The sequence below is a fragment of the Mesoplodon mirus genome (assembly GCF_964341445.2).
Source record: "Mesoplodon mirus genome assembly, chromosome: 11".
Taxonomy (NCBI): Eukaryota; Metazoa; Chordata; class Mammalia; order Artiodactyla; family Ziphiidae; genus Mesoplodon; species Mesoplodon mirus.
Genome location: NC_138987.1, coordinates 97,503,001 through 97,527,692, shown reverse-complemented (window position 1 = coordinate 97,527,692; position 24,692 = coordinate 97,503,001). Strand labels below are relative to the sequence as shown.

Here is a 24,692-nt window from a genome sequence, read left to right as displayed (position 1 = left end):
GGACCACATTATGCATACTGTGGGAGGCTTGGAAGTGCTAAATTAAACTTCATACCATTCCAGCTTAACACACTGCAACTCACCACATATTCTTGAATAAATTCCACTCTCCTTAAGCAATGAGAAGATCGCAAGTGTAGGCTTCTAAGCTCTGGCAAGGCACCCAGCACCTCTGCACTTCAGAAGTGTTGAAGCAGATGGTGCCCATGCATCTTTCACTTTTTAAACTTCTGAGATGAGGACACGGTTCCCATCCTCAATGATCACAATGGCAATAATAGTGGAAATGGTAACCTCAGGCCAGGGTCAGTATTACCTCTGGCCAGGGGGTCCAGAAAATTATTATAATTTCAGTCCCAATTTCTGGAATAAGCAATCCCTCCCCAACCCCACAACTAACGTGTAGTCCTGCTTGGAAATGCTGTAAGGACCGAGGTCCCCTTCTTGAATACTAGAAGGAGTCGACTCACAGACAGGGGGCAGGTGTCTTTGTGCCCCGAGCTCAGTCCTCTGAGTTTCACCTTCCCGAGGTCTCCTTGCTTCAGTTCCTGTTGTCTCACCCCTCGTGGCTCCCAGGAATGACTTACTACCACTTCACTGAGCAAGTCAGATATGAATCACAGACCCATTCCTCACCTTCTCCGACACAGTGGAGACCATCTGGGTCTCTCCAAAGGGCTCTTCCAAACTCTCAGGGAGAAGACAGGGAAATAAACACAGAAACTACAGGGAGGCTAAAGAATCAGGCTTACACAGCCCGAGCCGGCTGTCTTCTGTGCCTTCCAGAAGCTGTTCTTTTCCACCAGACACCAGGGAGAGCCTGCCTGCAGCTCCAACAGGCTGTCACCATTCTACAGCCGCCTTCCCTGCACAGGTAAGACCTTCCAAGGTCTCCATCTGCCGCGATGTGGGAGACACCTTCTCACAACCCACCCCTGGAAACTCCACCTTCAAACATCTGTGGTCAAGGCTGGGAAGACAGAGCCCCCTTCTATGGCCACTGAAGGCCACTGACCCTCCCAGGGCTGATGTTCTGTCTGAGGGAATCACCTTCCCCGCTTCGGGTAACCAACAGCAGCAATGGCCTGGCTATCACGGGAGACGCTGTCCCTCTAGAAGGACTGTGGCTTCGTCTTCACTAGTCCCACACCGTCCCCACAGCATAACAGGCTAACACCCCCAGCATTCACACAGCAGAATCCACACGCACACGTCATGAGCAGCTGTTTCCACCAGGAAATTACCATGAACAAGATGGAGGCAAAGTTCATCAAGTAACCTGGGAGACGATCTTTCCAAGTCAGCTTATCTTCATCATCCTGTGGAGAAACAGGAGAACAGTGACCATCAGATGCCACAAATAACAGATATAAAATGTCTCTCAATTTTCCATAAATGTGAATATTATTAATCATTCATCACTCTATTTAGGTATTTTTCTAGTCTGTGATGCCTTACCCTACACATCAACAACAGCCCTCCTAATTTTGTGATTTTTAGGTAGCCTGGAAAATCTATGGTGAGAATAGGACAATATTTGATTTCAGCCTCATGCTGGGCTGAAGTTTTAGTTCAACCACTCATCAGCGGTGCGATCTTCAATGTGTCTCTTAATGTCTGACCTTCTATTTCTTCATCTGTAAAGTGGTCACAGTCGTGACCCCCATCCTGGCTTATGCACAGGATGGTTTTTTATGTTTCATTTTTATTTTAATGAGAAGCAGGTGAAAACAAGAGACAGATGACAGATACAAATGGCCACAGGGCAGCATCCTAAAACAGATCATCATTTAAATCAAACATCAACCATTGACCTTAGATCCTAAGTGTATAAATTACCCACAATTCTTATTGTTCAAAGAACCTGTATGGGCTGTCATCTGTTTCCTCCAAAACAACTGTTCTCCCCTGGTCACAAATGCAGACAATTCAAGACGCAGGTTAAGCTGACGCCTTGCTGTCAGTCTGGCTGAGAACCAGACTGGATCCAGTCCAAAGGCTGCTCTCCTTGGGACCACCATAGCCCTGACCACATCCCCCTTCAGCACCCCCTAAGGACCCTCATCTGATAGGGTGATGCCAACAAGGGATGAGTGGTAAAAACCTCTGCCAATTAATATCCACATAATTTTAGCCAGGCACCTGATTTATCTGAGCTGCAGTTCTTTAAAATTATAATTGATACAGTGTCCTGCTGACACTGTATCAATTCAAAGTTGCTGTGGAGACCATCTGAAGCCATGTTGGGGAGGATGCCAGGAAAATGGCAAAGCCCTCCATGCTGGCAAGGTAGGGCCCCCTGCATTTCTGCAGCATGTCTGAATCTAAGTCCGCAAGTGCGAGTTCCGGGGCCTGCTCGGTTTCTCTCTTCCTTCCTCGCCACGATTTCAGAACACACCTGATCTAGCTCTAGCAACGGTGCCATCTCGTCTTTGAAAGCCTGTGCTGTAAGCAAAGGGCCTTCTTGGCCTCGAAGGCTTCTTTCTAAAAATCTCTGTGTGCCCACTGTGTGCAAACCTTAGGGCCAGGCACAGTGGGGAGACAGAGAACAGTGGACATGGTCACTGCCCCTGGGGGCCTCCCAGTCTAATGAGATGGTGACACCCACACACCAGAAAAGCTTGCCAGTTTGGGAATGCAGGTTATCCTGGGAGCGAGCCTGCGGGGCATTTGAGGAAAGGAATGGTGTGTCTCTCTCATGGTGTGTCTGGAGCTGAGCACAGGGTTGAGCAGGCTTCAATGGGGGTGGACATGAGCGTTAAGGCTGCAGTCATTCAGTAACGAGCACTTTCTTTTACTCGTGATGTCAACAAGGGATGCTCAGATTCTCCTAGACCCTGATAGGATCAGGTCTCCAGACTCTGTGCCCAACAGACTTTCTATCACATAATGAGAACAAGGTCACTGCAGGTCGTGACCATGCCCAGGTGGAACTGAAAACCTATTTCTATTAGGACTGAAGCAAGTCTTCCAAAGGAGGCCAAACATCAAAAGGGACTAGCATGCCTTTCTCTTTTCTTCCGGTATTCATTCTTAGTTTCACTCACACTAGTGGTATTTTCCTTTAAGATCCTGATGAGGAAAACTGAAGATGGGCAGGTAGATGATAACTCCGTAGGGATTACGAAAAGAAGCATAGGGGTGTGTGGTGGAGCTTGTCCTGAGGCCTCTCTCACTACAATTAAGGTTCGGATGACTCTCTGACTCTTTTCCTGCTCTCTGGCCTGGGGATGAGAGGTTCTGCCTTTAAGATCAGCAAACCAGGTGTGCTCAGAAATACCAGCGGTGGGGAGGGAAGGGGGAACTCCAGTTACCGGTTCTGTGTCACCAGTTCCTCCCCAGTGGGGCTCCCTGAGTGGCGAGCAGGGCAAGGAGAGGTAAAAAACCTGTGCTTGGTCCGTGAAATGAGAGGAAAGGGCAAGCAAGCAGTCAGTAAGGATGAGACCAAGCTCAGAGTGGTCCTCAGGGACGAGACGGACATTCCTGGAAGAAATGGGGGGAAGGGAAATACAAGCAGACAGCAGGAAACATGGCCCCAGAAGAAATGGGCTCAGAAATAAGTATAATCGTAGAGGATGACTGATCTACCCAAGCGGGGGGGCCAGGCGGCTGAGATGTTTTGGCTAAGGTTCCTGCCAGGTGTCGTCCACCTTCTTCAGGCCAGGGACCCAGCAGGATGAGGTGTCTTCAGACCAGCCTCTACCCCACAGTGACAACTCTGTCCTGGAGAATGAGTTTTGGTTCTGTTCTACTCAACAAACGTGGTCTGAGTGCCTGGGATGGGCCAGGCTCTGTGCTGGATGTGGAGGACACAGAGGGGAGAAGTCTCTGCCCTGCCCAGAAGGAGCTCCACTGCCACCCACAAAACACAGAGAAGGATTTCAGAGCTAATCCTAGTAAGGAAGGTGGCATTATTATTTGGCATAAAAATGAGGCATAACTAAAAAGCAACTGAATTCGACGTCCTCTCAAAGCAACTGTCTAAAAGAACAATACTCACTTTGATATATATGTTCTGGTATTTGCTGAAAAATCACTCTCCACCCACGTTTACACCGATAAGCCCTTTTTCCTAGAAGTGATAGCTTCCAACATACACAGAGTTCTACATTCAGACACTTTCCAAACACAAGCGCTGAGAGAACACAGAGATTACAGACTGCCTTCCAAGCTCCCAAAGTTACTAGGAAAGATGACTGTGAGTCAAGTGGCCTTTATGTATAATAACTGGCTCTGGTAACAGAAGCTAATTAGAATCTCCAGTCACTGGCACATGAAAGACGTGCAGATACGTAGCAAAATACCATCCAGTTAACTACACTCTGCGTGAAAGTCACATAACCAGCTTACGGGATGGTAGAAGAAAAGTAGAACTTGGAACCAGAACTTCTGAATTCAACTCTTGGTTCTAATACTTACTAGTCAAGTGACCTTGGAAAATTCCCAGAACCTCCATTTCCTCATCTGTAAAGTAATTATATTCCTTATCTGTAGGATGTATAAATGGTAACATCTATTGCACCAAATTGTTATGCATTTTATATTAATTAGCCAACCCTAACTGGGAGGGACCAAGCCAGTGCACCTGCAAACACAGGTAAGCGACAACTCTCAGCCCCTCCCTCTCCTTTTAACACAGAGATGATGACACTTGTCCCACTGACGTGGCAGAGGTCGTGTGCAGTCCCATGGTTGAACGCCTGGGAGAGAGCTTTGTCAACTCTAAGGCATCACACAAAAGTAAGGTCTAATCAGCTTCACGATTATATCAGAAGCAGGTGGTCAGGAAGCACTCAGCTAATTCACCACTGTGAAGCCATGAGCCTAGCTGTCGCCCATGCTCGTGTCCTTGTCCCTGGACTATGCCTCCCACTTCTGAGTCTCCAAACAGGAAGCAGCATGACGACACTCACATAAAACCACAAAAGTGTCCTTTTGACAAACTGAATGGCTGGAAATGCAATCACTGTAAACGCAGTAGATGAGACTACTATTCAGGCAAATCCCTTGGAGGGCAACCTTGAAAAGTGGCCAATCATCCCTGAGTTGGTATTTTTTTCAATTCAAGTATGAATTTACATGTAGTAAAATTCGCCTTTATTAGTGTGCAGTTCTGCGAGTTTTGATCAACGCGTATGTATTGTCATGTAACCATGACCACCATCAAGATACAGGACCATCAACCCCTCAGTACTGCCCACATGTCTCTTTGTGGTCCATCACCTCCCTCAGTCTCCAGCTCCTGGCAAGACCTGTTCTCTGTCCCTTTGGTGTTGCCTTTTCCAAAATGTCATGGAAGTAAATTCACACAGTATGGACCCTTCTGAGTCTGACTTAGTCCACTTAGTGCACTGCATTTGGGATTCACCCCTGCTGCATTCCCAGAAATTTGCTCCTTCTTATGGCTGAGTACTATTTCGCTGTATGGACGTGCCGTGTTTCATTTAACCACCCCTGGCTGACAGATGTTTGGACGGCTTCCAGTTGTTGGCAATTATGAAGAAAGCTGTTGGAAGTATTTCTGTACTGGTTTTGGTGTGAGTATAGGTTTTAGGGAAATACCAAGTAGTGGAAATGCTGAATCATGGGTTGAGTGTATATTTGGTTTATAAACAACCGCCAGACTGTTTTCCAAAATGGCCGTGCTATTTTTGCATTTTCACCAGGAACATATGAGAATTCCTTCCTCTACTTTCTTTGCTTTAAATAAACTTTTCTATTTTAGAATAGTTTTAGATTTACAGAAAAGCTTCAAAGACGGTACAGAGTATGTGTGTGTGTGCACATATGTATGCGTGTGTGCGTATATATATATTATATATATACGCACACACACACACACTCTGCACCCAGTTTTCCTATTATGTTAGTATGAGTACATTTTTTGCAACCAATGAACCAATTTTGTACATAATTATGAATTAAAGTTTACACTTTATTTGGATTTTCTTAGTTTTCATTTAATATCCCCTTTCTGCTCCTGTCCCATCCAAGATTCCACATTATATTTAACCACCAAGTCTTCTTAGGCAACTCTAGACTATGACGTCTTCTCAGACTTTTCTTGTTGTTGATGACCTTGTCATTTTTGAGAAGCACTGGTCAAGGATTTTGTAGAATGTTCTTCAATATGGGCTTGTCTGAAGTTTTTCCCCTAATTAGACTGAAGTTATGGGTTTGGGAGAGGAAGACCACAGAGGTAAAGTATCATTTTCATCTCATCATATCAAAGGGACAGGCTAGAATATGACCTGTCACTCATGATGTTAACCTTGATCGTTTGGTGGAGGTAAGCGTTGGTCAGGTTTCCCTGCTGTCAAGTTACTCTTTTCCCCCCTTTTCACACTTTACTCTTCAGAAGGGAGTCACTATGTACAACAGCCCACATTTAAGGAGTAGGGAGTTATAGTCCACCTCCTTGATGGGGTAGTATCTGCAGATTCCTCCAAGCTTTTAATCCAGATTTTTATAACATTTTAGATTTACTTAAAGCAGGGCTGTAGAAAAGAGATGCTCAGTTACACCAATGTTAAACCAACGCAGACTGCTCTGAACTCAGTAAAGGACAATGAAGATGATAAATGCCTACTGCTCAGGAAGCATCATGCCTGGGACAGAACTGGATTTGGGCTTCAAAGGAAACCAGCCATGGTCCTCTTTCTTTGGGGAAGGCTACAAGGGTCAGGAAGCCAAGCACCAGCATCATCATCACCTGCCTTACCCCCTCCAGCTAATAATCGGAGGGTTGTGAATAGATAGGCTCTGGTTTCCATTAGAACGTTCAGACATTGAGCCTCTGTTCCTGCAAATATTTGGGGGGCCAGTATCAAGGAGAGGGGAAAATGGTGCATTTGGAAATACAAGACCAGGGCTTCATCCCTGTCTCTACCTCTTTATTAGCTGAGAAACCTTGGGCATATTATCCAATTTCTCTGTGCCCTCATAATCTCATCTTCAATCAGACAACTGGTAAACCTGCCCTACTGAGCACTCAATGAGTACACGACATGTGTGACAGTACTGGGAAAACTGTAAGTTCTGTATAACTGTGACTTATTACTACTCCTGTTTCTATGCAGGAAGCATTCACGGAACATCAAAAGTGTACCCTGCATTGTTCTGGCACTAGGCACTGCGGATATGGAGAAGAATAGTTCACATTCTTTGCTCTTAGGGAATGCCCCAACCACTGAAAGAAACTGAGAAAGACAAACACAAATTATGAGATGATACGACACATGTCATGGGAACACAGAGGAGGGAGTAACTACCTGCCTAGAGGGAGAAGGGAAGACTCCAAAGATGAAGAGACATTTTACTTGTGATTAAAGAATAAGAGTTTTCCAGGATGGGGAGTTCTCTGGTGGGGCAGTGGTTAAGAATCTGCCTGCCAATACAGGGACACAGGTTCAAGCCCTGGTCCGGGAAGATCTCACATGCCGTGGAGTAACTAAGCCCCTGCGCCACAACTACTGAGCCTGCGTTCTAGAGCCCACAAGCCACAACTACTGAGCCCATGCACCTAGAGCCTGTGCTCTGCAACAAGAGAAACCACTGCAATGAGAAGCCCACGCATCACAACGAAGAGTAGCCCCCGCTTGCCACAACTGGAGAAAGCCCACGCACAGCAATGAAGACCCAATGCAGCCAAAAATAATTTTAAAAAAAAGTTTTCCAGGATGAAAAGAGAGATGAAGGTATTCCAGAGAAAGCGCCAGGTGCAAAAGCTCCGAGCTGTCGTAATGTATCATAACACACAGTACTATCCAATGGATCAGGGTAACAAGGGGGTGGAGTGTAGACAGCAGCAGAGTTTAGGCAGCGGAGAAGGTTAACTCACTGATTTTCCTGTCTCACTTGGGGAGATGTCCCTCCTCTCCTGTTGACAGCCAGTCTCTCCACCCTTCCTTCGGATCTCATACTTGGCTCAAGGATTTCACTCCTTCTTACCTTAGACCAGTGTTCTCACCCTTTAGCGTGCATCTTAAGACATTAGAACAAACTTCCGGGCTCCACCCTCAGAGATTCCGATCCCGTAGCTCTGGACTGGGCCTGAGAATCTGCATTTCTAACAAGTTTCCAGGCAATGCTGGTACTACTGCTGATCAGGGGGTCAGACTGTGGTAACCGCACTCTTAAACCATCTCCTTCCCGCTGGGCATTGCCATGCAGCCTATAAGCACACAGAACAGTAAGAGCTACCACTTTAAGTTGCTTATGATGGGACTGACCATCAGCTACGTGTCTGAGACATCTCTCATTTAATTCTTGCAATAGCCCTTGAAGTTATATTATCCCCATTCTATAGTCACTGGACGTGAGCTCCGGAAGGTTAAGGAACTTGGTCACAAGCTAATGAGTTGCAGCTCTGGAGTCTAGCGTGTCTGAGTCCATGCTTGCATTCACCAGCCTCCTATGTGAGGCTGCTTCTTCAGGGCCCTGCCAGCTAAAAAAATAAGTGGACCAATGAGTAGCCACAACATAGGAAGGAAACTAGAAGAGTAGTGCCAACCAAAGCCTGGGGGAGGGAAGGTTCAAGAGGTGGACACATGTTTTCTTAACAGATCAAGTGAGTTAAGACCATGAAGCGCCCATTAGAATTTGCCATGAAGGTCATCTGTGACCTGTGAGAAGATTTCAAAGGAATATCGGGGTAAAAACAACGATGGGAAAGTGGATGGAAGGGGAGGAGAGAGCGAGCTGCCGTAGTCTACTTTCTTAAGAAGTTTTGGGAACAAAGGGTTGAGCTGAGTTCAGTACTAGTACACCCCGTCGCCATACCCTCTTCCTGGCTACAGTACTGGTTTACTGACCACCCACGTGCTGAGGATCAGAGCTCTCAGCAGAGCTCCCAACTCATCTGTCCAACTGTTTAGTGGACATCTTCAGGGGGATGTCCCAAGCTCAAAATGTCGCCAAAGAATGAATCAACTCACCCCTTAAACCTCCTTCTTCTCCTTTTATACTCCCTAACTCAGTGAACTGAACCTTTGAGCAGACAAAGCCAGAAACTGAGGCATGCACTTGGGCTACTCCCTCCCACACACTCACCTCAACCAGCCTCAAGTCCTACAGAGTCTCTCTGTCCCCTTCAACAACTCGCCCCCCGTCTGCCATGCCTCTCCTCTCTACCCCCAGTGCCAATGCCATAGTTCAGGCCCTGCACATCTCCAGCCTCATTACCCTCTATACATTTTTCTGTAACTGTTGATTTTCTTTCTCCCTCATGGACTGTCGGCTCCAGGAGAGCAGAGGACAGGTTTTATTCATCTCCATATACCTAGCATTTAAGCACAGTGGCAGATACACAGTGTAAGCTCAATAAATGTGCAATCAGTGTGTCTCCTATCAGTTCATGAGCCTCAACTCTGAACACAATCTTGGGGACAGTTAACCAGCCTCGCCTGGGTCCCTCTTTGTCCCTTTTTGTGGCAAGCAGGGCATGGCCTGGACACTATTAGAATTCCTGAGGCCAATGGTAGGTGGGAATCTGAGAGTTCCTCATCCCTGTCTTCTGGGACACTTCGTCTGCCTTGATTTCCTAAGACAAGGGGTCCAATCATTACAGCAGATGGCGGTCTCCTATCAACCTGGAAGTAAGTGAAGTCAAACCCTGTTCTGGTCAAGGGGAAAAACCATGGAGAACTGGGGATGGGAAGGGTGGGCAGTGCCTGGATGGGGTTTCTAAGGGAAATCATAATGATGTGAGTAAACCAGGGCTGGTTAAATTGCATGACAGATGAGAGCAGGTACCATGGAAGAGTAGGACTGGGAGGCTGACATAAAATGGGGTCTGGGTGGAGAACTGAAGAAAAGCCTTGATCCAGGTTCAACTGTGTCTGAGTAAGGGTCAAATTGCAGTCACTTGTTCCAGTGTCATTATCAAGAATATAAGCTCTCAAGGTTGATTAAGCACCACTCCCAAGTCTCTGTGCCAGATGCCTCCATGATGGATCAAGTTGGGCCTGGCTGGTTGGAGGAGACAAAAATACATGGAAGGGGCTTCCCTGGTGGCACAGTGGTTGAGAGTCCGCCTGCCGATGCAGGGGACACGGGTTCGTGCCCCGGTCTGGGAGGATCCCACATGCCGCGGGGCGGCTGGGCCCGTGAGCCATGGCTGCTGAGCCTGCGCGTCTGGAGCCTGTGCTCTGCAACGGGAGAGGCCACCAACAGTGAGAGGCCTGCGTACTGCAAAAAAAAAAAAAAAAAAAAATACATGGAAGATGTGGAGGATGGTGGATTGAGAAGGGATGAAACACTCGGAAGAACAGGATGATGAGAAGAAGCACAAGGTACTTTTCCACTGGAGGGTCCTTGGGACACCGTCAGAGACGAGAATCCAGGAAGACCCACGGACTCTTGGGCTCTGGGAGCAGGTGAGGGGCCACAGCGTGGTCTGCTGTGTGGCTACAGGTCTCAGGGTTAATGAGCTTTATGCATTTTCATTTCTCAGGCCCACTGAGAGCATCCCTCTGTGTGGGGGACCCCTCAGCACAGTTTCAAATGGAGATTAATAATTGGGGCAGCCAATGTCATAAATTCAGCCACTCCCAGGATGGCATGTGTTAAGAGTGCAGAGATGGAATTTGGGCCACTTTCACTAAATAAAAGCTATCAACTGGTAGGAGTTATGCTATAAATTTCTGGAGCCCACCAGACAAATGTTAAATAAAACAAAGAAGAAAAAGATAGTGAGGTTCAGGGCTGGGGCCAGCCATCTGTGAAATGGGACCATAAAATTGCATTCGTGAAAAAAATTATTTGCTCATTTATTGGCTTTCTCTCCTTCTCCTCATTCCCTTTTTCTTCCTCCTTACCAGAGCTGGGCATCCCATCAACCTGGTTAGAAGAGCCAGGGGTGCCCCAGGAGCCTCTCAATGTCTAGACTGGAGGCAGCTGCCTGGGCTGGATTCCCAGCTTTTGAGCTTATTGATTCTGTGACCTCAGGCATGGTGCCAACTTCTCTGCATCTCAATTTCCTCATCCCTAGAAAAGAGATCAAAAAGAGTACCCACCATACAAGATTGCTGCCGTGAAGATGAAATGAGGTGACACATGGCAATGTGCACAGAACTGTGCCTGGCACAGGTGCCTGGCAGCTACACACAAGTGTAGGTAACCCACCACTTTTGTTACCTAGTGTCACCATCACCATCATTATTGTTTCATCCACCACGGGCCCTGGCCCTAAGTGGGACACATTAAGTGAAGTTTCCTGTCAAAGTGACATGGAAATCCCAAGTTCAATTTGGGCAACGCTTCCTATGGCACAGATCCGGGGGCCACTCTTCCTGTTCCAAAGCCACATAACTGTCTATGTGACCTGGTCCCACTCTGCCCTCAGACACAGCTGTTCAATGCTCCCTCTGCTGGGTGAGTCTTCAAGACCCGACACAAACAGCACCCACTCTAGAAACAGAGATCCCACCAACTTCACCACCTTCTCTCTCCCTCTAGTTCTCTCTCCTAAAATAGCTCCTCCTCCAGAAGTCTTCATGGCCTGATCACAAAAGTGAGGCCAGCATTTGACCGCACATTCCTCCCCTTCACTGACCTTGAGCCCCCCTGCAACTCCTGTCACCATGATATCAGTCCCCGGCATGGTGTTGGTCCTCACAGCCCAAGCACACACAGCCTCTTAGGCTGAGAACCTCCAGGTCCTACCCCTCAGCCCTGTGGGCTTACCTGTAACTGACCCCCAGAGTCATCTAGAGATAGAGACAGACTTTTGGGAAGGGCCTCAACCTAGGGAGGCAATCCTGGCAAAGGGGTACAAGGCAGTCACGTGGCACGGCACCAAAGGCTACAGGCATGGATGAAGCCCAGGGCCGAGCGCAGTGTACTTTGTGGCTCAGATGGAAAACATCCTTTAGTCCTCCCGCTGCTTGTATTTTAGCAGACACAGACACACAGACTCTGGTTCCCTCCCTCCCCTCCTGAGGTCCAGCCTGCTTACCCTGCTCCCTCTGCCCTCCCAGACAGCCTGCTGTTTCACTTCTTCTGTTTCCCAGCAGGCAGCCTCGGCCTTCCTAGGTTCCAGTACTAGGCTGAGCATCTCTCCCTCCCTTACCCCAATCCCAATTGTCCTATCGTGTGCCCAGCCTGGATTTGGAGACTGCAGACACTCCCTCGCCACTCACTCTCTGAAGGGGACCCCCTTTCATATTGTGGTAGTGGAAAAACGGGCCTCAGACAGGCTGCCCCTAACAACGTATAAGAGCGCAGGACAGCCAAGTCATTGCCCCTCTCCAGACCTCCTTGCTTGTGAAAAAGGAGGAGGCTGGGCCAAAGCCATCATCACCCTCTGCGAGTACTATATGCCTGAAGCCTTAACCTATGACCTTATCTAGAACATCACACAACAAAGACCTAAGCCAAATGAACATGGACTCAGGGGTTGGAATACATCTAAACCCAATGCCGTGGCCTCTGAAGCTTGACATGACCTGGACTCTGGTCCCTCTCGAGCCTCATTTCCGACCATTCTATCCCTTCTTACTCCACTCCAGCCACACCGGCTTCCTTCTTGCTCCTGTTCATTGAACATGACAAGCTCAAGACCTTGATAAGGTTTCTCCTCTTCCACCCCTTTAGCCAGCTGGGTCCTGTGCTCTGTTCTCAAATTCTAGCATCGCGCCTCCAATGAGGTCTTCCCCAAGGCCCCCGCCCATCCCCTAGCCCTTATTATTCTCTATCACCACTATCACTATCTGAAGTTGTCTCATGTATTTATTTATCTTCTCTCCGCCTCCTTTAGGGAAACAGAAGCTCCATGAGGACAGGGAGCCTCTGTGTGTAGCTCCCCACTGGACCTCCAGTGCTGAGATCAGCCTGGCTCGCGGAATGCATTTGCATGTGTGGCTCAGTGGGTGAGTACTGATTTGGAAACAACAGCCCAGCTCATCTAGGTGCAGTGTTTAGTCTGTGGTGGGTCAAATCTAGTTTCACACAGGAAGAGCCCACCAAACAATTTTGTGCCCCTGCTTTGGGCTACGATGCACTAGTACCAAAACCTAAGGAGAAAATGGAGGTAGTTCATGGTAGCCTTTCCACACTTTAAGAATAATAGTCAAGTGCGTGTCCTAGTCACAATAGCCAAGACATGGAAACAACCTAAATGTCCATCAACAGATGAATGGATAAAGAAGATGTGGTACATATATACAATGGAGTATTACTCAGCCATAAAAAAGAACGAAATAATGTCGTTCGCAGCCATACGGATAAAACTAGAGATTACCACACTAAGTAAAGTCAGTCAGAAAGAGAAAGAGAAATACCACATGATATCATTTATCTGTGGAATCTAAAATATGACACAAATGAACCTATCTATGAAACAGAAACAGAATCAGGGACATAGAGAACAGAATGGTGGTTGCCAAGGGGGAGGGGTGGGGGGGTTGGAAAGGGATGGATTGGGAGTTTGGGATTAGCAGATGCAAACTAGTATATATAGGATGGATAAACAACAGGGTCCTACTGTAGAGCACAGGGAACTATATCCCATCTCCTGGGATAAACCATAATGGAAAAGAATTATTTTTTTAAAAGAATGCATATAGGGGCTTCCCTGGTGGCGCAGTGGTTGAGAGTCTGCCTGCCGATGCAGGGGACACGGGTTCGTGCCCTGGTCCGGGAAGATCCCACATGCCGTGGAGCGGCTGGGCCCGTGAGCCATGGCCGCTGAGCCTGTGCGTCCTGAGCCTGTGCTCCGCAACAGGAGAGGCCACAACAGTGAGAGGCCTGTGTACCGCAAAAAAAAAAAAAAAAAAAAAAAGAATGCATATATATGTATACCTGAGTCACTTTGCTGTACAGCAGTAATTAACACAACACTGTAATTCAACTACACTTCAATAAAAAATAAATTAAAAAAGATAGTCAAGTACATGTCCCACTGGCATGTGCCGATAAGGACAGCTTTTTGCATGGAAAACGATACAAGGAAGAGTATCAGTCTGAGTGGCACTCAGCTGTGTTCCGACCCACCCCCTGCCTCTGGGCGAGGAGGCCACTGCCATCCCGGGCTCGCTCTGAAGACCTGCGACAGAGACCCTTCAGTCACTGAGCTCCTTCTGGCGTGTCTTGTCCTTTTAGGTCACACACTATTTCTTAGTCTAACCGACAAGCCTCCAGCTTCAATTTGGGGCCTTCTCCTTACGTTCTAGCCCACAGAATGGAAAACTGACCTGTATAGAACATTTGTTTACAAACCTGAAGTTGTTCATGAAATTCCCCCTTTTTCTTGCTCTCTTCAGGCTCAATACTTGTAGTTCCAATTTTTTTCCTACTAAACAGATACGGAAGGAAATCCACGGCCCTGCATTCCTCTCTGCATCTATTCCCTCTGTACCACAATGATGCTCTAAGCGGGTAGCCACACCTTACTGTGCTGGGGGCCCTGGGGAAGAAGCGGGCCGTGAGCCCTGGAGGACAGAAAGAAGAGAGTTGGTGGCCCAGCCCCCAGCAGAGGCTCAGACCACAAAGAAGACAGGCTGCCGCTGGGCAAGGGTGGGGGGTTTGGAACGGGACGTCCAGGGCAATGTCACCAGTTCCCACACTGGCTGCTCGTCAGCATCGCTTAGGGGACTTCTCAAAATCCTCTGATTCCTGGCCCGGCCCCAAATCTACTAAATCAGAATCTTGGGGGTGACAGAATCTGTTTTTGAAAATGCTTTATGGGTGATGCTACAGCTCAGCCCAATTAGGAAAATCCTGTTCTTGGCGACTCGCCCCCTCCCCTGCTGTGTTTGCTCCAGGGCCCGTATTCCTGTGGCTTGTCCCTCTGTGCACAGATTCTCCAAGAGGAGCTCACAGGGTAGAAACAAGCCTGGAAACGATCGCTCATGTGCCGCGTGGGCACGAATTCCTCACGTCAGTGGCATTGCCGGCCCCCACCCACGCCCCTCTCCCACCCCCATCTGCAAGCCGGTTGTGGGGCTAGAGCTGCACTGATCACGCTCGAGTCCAGGGAAAACCTTCAGGCCTACTGTGCTGTCCCGGTAGCTCAAGGAGTCAGAAGGCAAGAACTGAGGGCAGGAGTACTGCCTGGTCACCGTCCACGCTTGGGGCCAACAGCCAAGGCGCACTTCGATTATCAAACCAGTTGTTTGAACTGTCACACAAGCCTGGACAGCATCTCATTACCTCATTTAATTCATGAAGCTACCTTGCATATTGTGCATTTATTGGGCTTTAAAATTCCCCACTATGCACAAAGCACCTTGTAGAGTACCTGTTAAGAGATGCTCACTGCCCTCCACTCAAAAGCAGACGTGTGAAAAAAAATGACATCAGGAAATGTATTGGTAACTTCTATTTAAAGATTATTATGGGGCTTCCCTGGTGGCGCAGTGGTTGAGAGTCCGCCTGCCGACACAGGGGACACGGGTTCGTGCCCCGGTCCGGGAAGATCCCACATGCCGCGGAGTGGCTGGGCCCGTGAGCCATGGCCGCTGAGCCTGCGCGTCCGGAGCCTGTGCTCCGAAACGGGAGAGGCCACAACAGTGAGAGGCCTGCGTACAGCAAAAAAAAAAAAAAAAAAAAAAAAAAAAAAAGATTATTATGCCCTTGCAAGATTTCACCTGCAAATGAATAAATCACAAACCTCACCAATATCCATGTGTTTTGGCCAGAGGAGTAAGGACGCTTTGTCCCTTGTTCTGTTACAACATCAATCAGTTCTGGCCTCCGCCATGGTGAGACCTGTCACTGTGATACCACAGGTAGGCAGTTAGATGATACACATCTGAAACAGTGTTTGCTTTTCACTAGGACTGCAAAGGAAACACATTTTCAGCGACTTGCAGCGACAGTAACCTGGCAAGAAGACACTGTCATTAACTCTCCTCGGGGTGTTTGGTGACGCTGAATGCCGCCAGCAGGCAACGTTTGGTTTTGGTTTGGTTTCAGATTTTGTTAACTAACAGAGAAGAGTGGTTCGTTGCTCTTCGTCTTCATTAAAAAGAAGGGCCGGGACAAATGGAAAGGGACCCCAACCAGGAAAACTGGGTAAGACGCGCAGAAGCACTTCCTGGATCTTCCTCAAACCTGGGGTTCCCCGGTCAAGGGAGGAGGCCTCCACTATCCTTCAGGGGAAGAGGCATCTCCAAAGCACTTCCTGGAGACACAGCCAGAGCCACCGTAACATACACCGTTCACTAACCCGTTCTGAAATTAATAAGTGAAATAATCCCTGAAAGGGGTCGTTCGTCCCCCACACGCGGTAAGTGAGAGGAGATCCTGCCCCAGCCACGCATGCCTTTTCTTTGGGTCCAGGGCTCTCCTTGGCTGGGAGTCAGCTCCGTCCTGCCAGGCTGAGGACACCCTGGCCAGAGCCACAGGACAGTGACAGAGTCCGTCCTCGGCATGCTCAGCTTCAGCTGGGTTCACCAGCTCCAGGCACAGAGAGGAAAGTGCGGCCAAAGAGAGGAAGAAAAATCCAGAAAGGGGAGGGTGTGGAGGAGGATGGATGCTCTGTGGTTGGACGTGCAGATGGTCCCTGCTTGGTCTCCTCCTCGGTCACGGTCGCCCCCTGGGGCCCGGGGCGAGGCTGTGCACAGAGGGGGCTACTGAACGGGCTCAGGGTGCGCAGGTCCCGGCCTGGGAGGGCGGATCCGGCCTCCACGAACCTAACTCAGGCCCCAGGGGCTGCTGCATGTGACTACCCACCCCACCACGGGGCGAGAAAGGGAGGGACAGCGGAACCCCCCACCGATGCACCTCCCAGAACTCATCCTGTCCCCTCTCCACACACAGACTTTGTCATCATCCCCCTCTAGCTCTCTGTTCAGCACTGAGCTCTGAGGACTTATTTTTGACCCTCAAAAGGGGTTATGATATATTAATAGGCTGGTGAGGTCAAGCCTCTCAGATGTCACTGGTGCGGTGGCCCTACCTGCCCAGGCAACTGAGAAGGGGCCCTGACAAGCCCTGTTACGATAATTTTATAAACATCTACCGTGTTCCAGGGACTGTGCTACGGCCTTTGTGCTCCAGGACTGTCAGTGCTGTGACAGAGACAGATGGGCAGACTGTCACAGTGCAGTGGGGTAGCTGCTAGGATGTCGCCATGCCTAGGATGCTGTGGGAGCCTGGTGGAGAAGCTCCCAACTGCTGCGTCTTTGTAAAAGACTCAGGAACATGCATGCGTGAGTGCTTATGTGTAAGTGTGTACGTGCATGTACACACACACACCATCATGCTTGGTGCTCTGGGTGTGCCCCAGAACAATGACTCTACCTAGCTGGGGTAGTGGTCCAAGACTGGTAGTTCTACCCATCTCCTGATCCATCCATCCCCTCATCCATCTACCCCCTCATCCATCCACCCCCTCATCTATTCATCCCCTCATCCATCCATCCACCCATCCATCCACCCATCCACCCGTCCATCCATCCATCCACCCATCTATCCATCCCCTCATCCATCCACCCCCTCATCCATTCATCCCCTCATCCATCCCCTCATCCATCCATCCACCCATCCACCCATCCATCCTCCCACCCATCCATCTATCCATCCACCATCCATTCATCCATCCACCCACCCACCCATCCATCCACCCACCATCCATCCATCCATCCATCCATCCATCCATCCACCCACCCATCCATCCACCCACCCATCCATCCACCCATCCATCCATCCACCCATCCATCCATCCCCTCATCCATCCACCCCCTCATCCATCCACCCCCTCATCCATTCATCCCCTCATCCATCCATCCATCCATCCATCCATCCATCCATCCATCCATCCTTTACTGTGTGCTTACTAAGTTACAGATACTTTTCAGGATTCTTTATGTATCTGATCTCATTTACTCCTCCCAATAACTTTATGAGATAGGAATTATTAGTACTATTTTATACCCAAAGAAATTAGGATCCAAGAAGGTTAGTTACTTGCCGGGGGTTACGCTAGTGCCCTAGTAAACAGCTGAGCTGGGATTTTAATCCAGGTCTGAATAATTCCAACCTAATGGGTTTTTTTTTTAGCTCTTCTGCATTCCCCATCCTGTGTTCTTCAGAAAATTGTATTTTTCAGGTATTTGCAGATGTTCCATACGGACAATCTTTCTTTTTTAGGATTGTAATTGCCAACGTGTACCAGAGGCTCGGAGAAGTCCTATAGTACCTTTGTTTAATCCAGCATTCACAGATTCCACTGGTCATGGAACTTCTTTGGTAGCAAACTAGCCAGTTCCAGGGTAGTTTGAGAAAAGTTGCTTGACCCCCTTACCTGACCTAGGATCCTGACCCAGGACTCCTGCCCCCAGCAAGGTATATTTTCCTTCTGCCAACAGATAATGACCTGACCTTAAGCCAGTCAACAATCCATCCCTTGCATCTCTGTGATGCTCTCCTTCCACAGACCCTTCACCTCTGTTCTCTCCCCGCACATCTGTATGAGGGTAAAGGGCCCAGGAGACTTTGCAGAAGTGACAGGTTTGGTCTGCAAGTCAGCACTGTGTGTACACTGGAACCTTCTCATCCTATCTCCCGGCTCGGAGCCGTAAACGGTTACTGGCCCAGGGTGAGAACCCATCTTCCTGGTGGTTCTCGCCTTATTCCCCACCGCAGACTCTCCTGCGGGGCTGTCCAGACAACAGCCTTGCTTTCTACACCCGGTCTCTCCATTCCCAGCTTCAGCTTCGGGAGAGTAGTTATCTGGACTTATCTCTGAAGTTTCTCTTTCCATCCTTCTCACAGTTCTCTGTCTCCGAAAACAGAGACAAGACAGGCAGGACCAACGTAGGCACGAGCACCCCAGGCTCAGAAGGGATTCTACTTGCTGCCCCATAGAGACCGGGCCCTGCCTCTCCCCACCCAGAGCCAGGAACCAGGGCCCAAGGGTGACACAGTGGCATGTCCGCCTGGGGGAACCCCCCTCCCCCATCCTGTGGCTGCCCCACGTTCCCACCCCCCCGCCTCCCCCCAGGAGTCAGCGCACATCATCTCCTCGGGCTCCAGGCCCTGACTCACTGCAGTGCCTTGAAGCCACTGCCTGGGAATCTGCAGCCTCAGCTGCTCCAACCAGGCCCGCTGCTCTGAACCACAGGGGCCAGCCACCTCCCTGTTGTCCGCTAGCGGATTGTCTTTTCCAATGAGCTCAAGTCATCCCGAATGTGTAACCCCAAGAGGGGCTGGAGTTGGCCTCCAGAACGTGCACAGGGCATCCCTTTACCTAGTGAACAAAATGCACAGCCTGAACACAAGAGCTTGCACTCCCCCGGGTCTCACCAGTATCCATCCTTCTCCAGGCCCCAGGAAGAGGGAACCAGGGCTCCCTGGGACCCCACACAAGCCAGAACAGAATTGAAGGGTGATGTATTACATGTTGATTGTTTCTGATACAGAACCAGAACAGTGAAGACTGAGGCTGAGATGGAGAAGGGAAATCTACCTCCCTGAAAATAGCAGGCAACCCAGAAGAAAGCTACTAGGATAACAAATGCCCAATGGAAACCAGGAGATCATCCTCTCTTCCTCTCTCTTCCTCTCCCTTTCCATCCTTACTTACCATGTAGTCAATAAATATGGATGGGAGAGAAGGAGGGAAGACAAAAGGGCAGGAAAGAAAGCCTCAAATTCTCCTGTCTGGGGGCATCCCTGCTGTGCTCTTTTCTTGCTCCTTCTTGAGTGTGGGGAGAAAAATACCAGGCAGTTACCCCAGGGTTGCCCTAGAGTTGCAGGTTCGCTGTCACCACTGGTTGGTGTTAAGGACACACTCTTCAAGTGAGGTTCCAGCCCCAGCTCTGCAACTGATGTGCTCTGTGACCATTCGTGAGCCAGAAGGAAAAAAAAATTAAGTTCCTCACCAAATTTCACCTTGAAAAGTAAAATGATTTTCAGAACTATGCTCATTAGTATACCATCTCCTTTTTACCCCCAAAGTTTCCGGTTCCCCCCAAAGCGGGCCACTGATATGTTGTCTAATGAGAACTCTTTGATGGTTGTGTGGTAAAGAATTAACCTCAACCAAAGAGAGGTCAGGCCTTCGCCCTCAGCTCCTGGGAGGTGATCTCCAGGCTCTTAGAATGCCACACCTGATGGGAGTGTCTTTGTTTGCCTGGGGGATTTGGCCACCAGACAATCCAACAATATGATTTATGATGGGGTCTCTGGGCCGCATCGTATCAGTTCTACCCCCAGATGGGCCAGAGACTCAAGGACAGCCATGCAGATGGCACGTAATTAAGCCCCAATAAAAACTCCAGACATCAGAGCTCAGGGGGGTTTCCCTGGCTGGCAATTCTTTGTATCATCACACACTGCTGCTGGGAAAGTTACACTGTCCTGACGCCATGGAGAGGACAGTGGTGTTCTGTGCGTGGTACTTTCTTGAACTCCACCCATGAGCTTCTTCCTTGGCTGATGTCAACCTGTATCCCTTCCCTCTAATAAACCATAACTGCGAGTATAATATTTTCCAACAAATACTTCTAGCGAGTTACAAAGCCCAAGGATAGTCTTGTGGACCCCTGAACCTGCAACTAGTGTCAGAGATGAGAGTGGTCTCATGCAGATCAGGCCTCCTAACTTTATAATTGGCTAACTCTTCCCAGTTGGCCTTGACTTTTATGGCAGATAATATTAATAGATTAGTAGGTGGTGCCTCCACTGGTAGAGGCTTTCTGAAACTAGTAGTCTGTTAAACTGACTTCATGAAGACTCTTCATTCATGAAGAGATTGTACAGACATCCTTAAACCTAGTAATCAGCTTTTAGAATTGTGTAAATGCAAGCACAGACTGCCATGGTTCCAGGATTGCAAGTTTGGGGAGTACTGAGAATCCTTATTAGAGGCAGCAGCTAGGAGTTGGACAAACTTCTTCCACGCACCCTCAGCACTTGGTCTGTGCTGCTGATATGCACTCTTTGCTTTCTGCTCTTTTTGATTATCTGTGTGACTTGGTGCATATGAGACGGGGAGCTCCCTGAGAGCAGTGATTGCATCTCACTTACCTTGTGCTTTCTGGAAGTCAAGGCACACAGTAACGCACAAAACATTTGATGAATTGAATTGGATTTGCTGATCTTTCCAAGACGGTAAGTGGTTGTGTCTGTGCATAAGTGGTTATTATAGTCCCATAAACATGTTCTCTTCAAACTGTGAGGCTACATAAAATTTTACAGGTCTCCTATTCCTACCTAAGAAGATATCCAAAAGGAAGAATCAACAGGGGGCGGCGGAGCATAGAACCACAAACTCACGTGGGATTTCGGAGATCTGGGTTCCACTGACAGCCTCAAATTCCTTGGTGGTCACACGACCTTAGACAAGTCCCTTGACCTAAGGACTAGGTCTTCTCACCTGTGAGACACTGAGAAATACTGTGCCCTCTGGCCACCCACAGATGTCAGGAGGTAATGAGTATAAAGCTCATACTATTACAAGTTCAGATTCCACAAACATTTTCTGAGCATCTACCACCTGTCAGATACCCTAAAAGGTACTTGCACACCATTGTTTCATCCCATTAAGTCCTCGTATTCTGGTATTGAAGGTAATAATGGGTGGGTGCAGAGGACACAAGACTGGCCAGGAGTGAGCTGATAATTATTGAAACTGGGTGAGGAAGGAGGAAGGTGCATTCTATTACTTCCTCTATTTTTTGGGTGTGTTTGACGTGTTCTAATAAAACACGTTTTAAACAATCCTCTTGGCGACAATGTGAAGCGGGTCTGACGAGTCCCACGTTACCCGTGGGAAACCGAGGCTCAGCTGAGGAGACGTGTGGGTTCCACGGGATGCTGAAGGTGGATGTGGGTCCAGGAGCCAGGTCCCAGCTTCCATGCAATTTCCCACCTTCCTGCCCACCAAGCTCTCCATCTCTGGGGAGACAACGGGCCTGTGTGGCTGGCACCTGCTCACTCAGAACCACACTTGCTTCAGAAAGGGGCTCTCGGAAGGTCTAGGTTTGCTTCCAGGTGGATCATTGCAAAAAAGTCAAGAGAGGGCTTCCCTGGTGGCACAGTGGTTGAGAATCTGCCTGCCAGTGCAGGGGACACAGGTTCGAGCCCTGGTCTGGTAAGATCCCACGTGCCATGGAGCAACTAAGCCCGTGCGCCACAACCACTGAGCCTGCGCTCTAGAGCCCACGAGCCACAACTACTGAGCCCGTGAGCCACAACTACTGAAGCCCATGTGCCACAACTACTGAAGCTCACACGCCTAAAGCCCATGCTCCGCAACAAGAGAAGCCACCGCAATGAGAAGCCTGCGAACTACAATGAAGAGTAGCCCCCACTCGCCACAACTGGAGAAAGCCTGCGTGCAGCAACGAAGACCCAATGCAGCCAAAAATAAATGAATAAATAAATAAATTTATATTTAAAAAAAAGTCAAGAGATGAGAGAAACAGCTTTCCAACTTTCTTTCCTGCACCAAGGACCCCTTTGCACACTTCATTAGAGAAATTCAAGGAATGTGGGGACTCCTCAAGGGCACCACCATCATCCGTGAGCATCTGCTGAGTCCCCAGGGCACTGGGCAGGCACTGCTGGAGATTCCACAGGTGTGTGACACACAGGCCTGCCCCTCAGCAACTTCCTCAGATCTGCTCGTGATATGTTGTAATTTATTAGCTAACTGTACAAAGAGACAAAAATATCACCACAGTAGTCTTCACCCTCAAAAGGATTTGCTCTAGAATGGAGAGAGAAAGAGGTCTGCCCATCGCTTCTGCAAAGGAAGAATTGTGTGTGTGTGTGTGTGTGTGTGTGTGTGTGTGTGTGTGTGTGTGTGTGAAGGCAGGGGGCAGATGGAGCTGAGCAAAAAGAAACTCATTTCTCAAAGGCCACCCTCGGGACGTGCCTGTCTGCAGCTCTGGGCTGTGCAGCTTGCGTTCGTTTGAAAGTTCAACCCTGGGATGTATACAATTTTCCCCAAATAACCCCGTGAAGGGAAAAATAACAGAGTGTAAGTGACACCAACGGTACTCAAAAGCATGGAGACATAGTCAACTGTTTTCTTTACTTTGAGCATAGTTGGCCGAAGCCCATGTGCTAGAAATCTCTCTGTTCAAGGAAAATCACCACTTGGGTTGTGTTTGCTCATCCCGCGTTTTAACTTTTTCTCAAACTCTTGCAGCCACACATCGGATGGCCCAAGCAGAAAACACCAGCGAGCATGGAAAACATTGCCCATCACCTCTCCAACCTCAGAAACTTCCACTGGTGCCCACTGGGTGCTAAGCCATTTCACACATTACACCAGGGGTCTCCTCCTGGCTGGGGGCTGGGAGGGACAGTCCCTAAAGGTTCCCTCCACTCTTCCACTCTTAAGTTCTACCTTGCCTTCTAAGTCAATGAACTCTTCAAGCCATGTCTGGATTCCCCATGTGCCAAGTTCTCCGTGGCCTCACCAGGGTTGTCAAGAACCAAGGGACCATCAGCAGAGCAAGAGCTAAACCCGTGACCAGGCCCACCCCCCTCTAATCCAAGGACATGTAAACATATATCAACTTTAAGATGCTGGCACAAAAGTCAAAGCTAAGCTCTATAACTATGGTCCTTTACAAGGCACAAGGTGCTGTCGGTGCCTTCTCAGGGACGGGGGCTCTTCATGCCCCATGTGTGGGGAAGGATCACAGAGGCCTGGTAGCATTCTGCACTCTGCCCTTCTGAACACTCTAGATTGAAAAGCAGAGGCCTTGCCAGTGTGGAGTCATGCATCTATAATCTAAGGTGCACCAAAGATTGCCAGCAGCCATCAGAGGCTAGGAGAGAAGCATGGGATGGCTTCTCCCTCCAGAAGGACCCAATTATGCCGACATCTCGATTTTGGACTCTGGCTTCCTGACCTGTGAAAGAATAAACTTCTGTTGTTCTAAACCAAAAAAAAAAAAAAAAAAGAAAAGGAAAGCAGAGGCCTTGGGTTAAAGAATTAATTCCTCTGAAACCATGCTTCCTTTCAGGTCAGGTTTGTGCCTAGTGTGGAGGATCCCCGGCGTCAGCTACCTGGTGTAAGGGAGTCCACTATTTTTTTAATTTTAACTTTTTTATTGAAGTATAGTTGATTTAAAATGTTGTACCAATCTCTGCTGTACAGCAAAGTGACTCAGTTATACACATATAGACATTCTTTTTTTTTTATATTCTTTTCCATTATGGTTTATCCCAGGAGACTGGACATAGTTCCCTGTGCTCTACAGTAGGACCTTGTAGTTCATCCATTCTAAATGTAATAGTTTGCATCTACCAACCCCAAACTCCCAGTCCACCCCTCCCCCACCCCCTTGGCAACCACAAGTCTGATTTCTATGTCTGTGATTCTGTTTCATAGATAGGTTCATTTGTGCCACATTTTAGATTCCACATATAGGTGATATCATATGTTGTTTTTCTTCCTCCTCCTGACTTACTTCACTTAGTATGATGATCTCTAGGTCTATCCATGTTGCTGCAAATGGCATTATTTTGTTCCTTTTTATGGCTGAGTAGTATTCCATTGTATATATGTACCACATCTTCTTTATCCATTCATCTGTCAATGCACATTTAGGCTGTTTCCATGTCTTGCTATTGTCAATTGTGCTGCTATGAACATAGGGGTGCATGTATCTTTTTTTTAACATCTTTATTGGAGTATAATTGCTTTAAAATGGTGTGTTAGTTTCTTCTGTGTAACAGGTGAATCAGCTATACGTATACATATATCTCCATATCCCTTCCCTCTTGCG

The 24,692-nt window shown here is 48.5% G+C and overlaps 1 protein-coding gene across 1 annotated transcript in view; it reads right to left on the bottom strand.

Moving 5' to 3' along the window:
- ANO2 (anoctamin 2) overlaps positions 1-24,692 on the bottom strand; it is a gene marked incomplete at both ends in the record, with an annotated part of 328,154 nt that overhangs the window by 87,511 nt on the left and 215,951 nt on the right. The window contains one exon of the mRNA XM_082634789.1: positions 1,245-1,319. Within this exon, the coding sequence (XP_082490915.1) occupies positions 1,245-1,319 (75 nt within the window). The remainder of the gene's footprint in view (positions 1-1,244; positions 1,320-24,692) is intronic.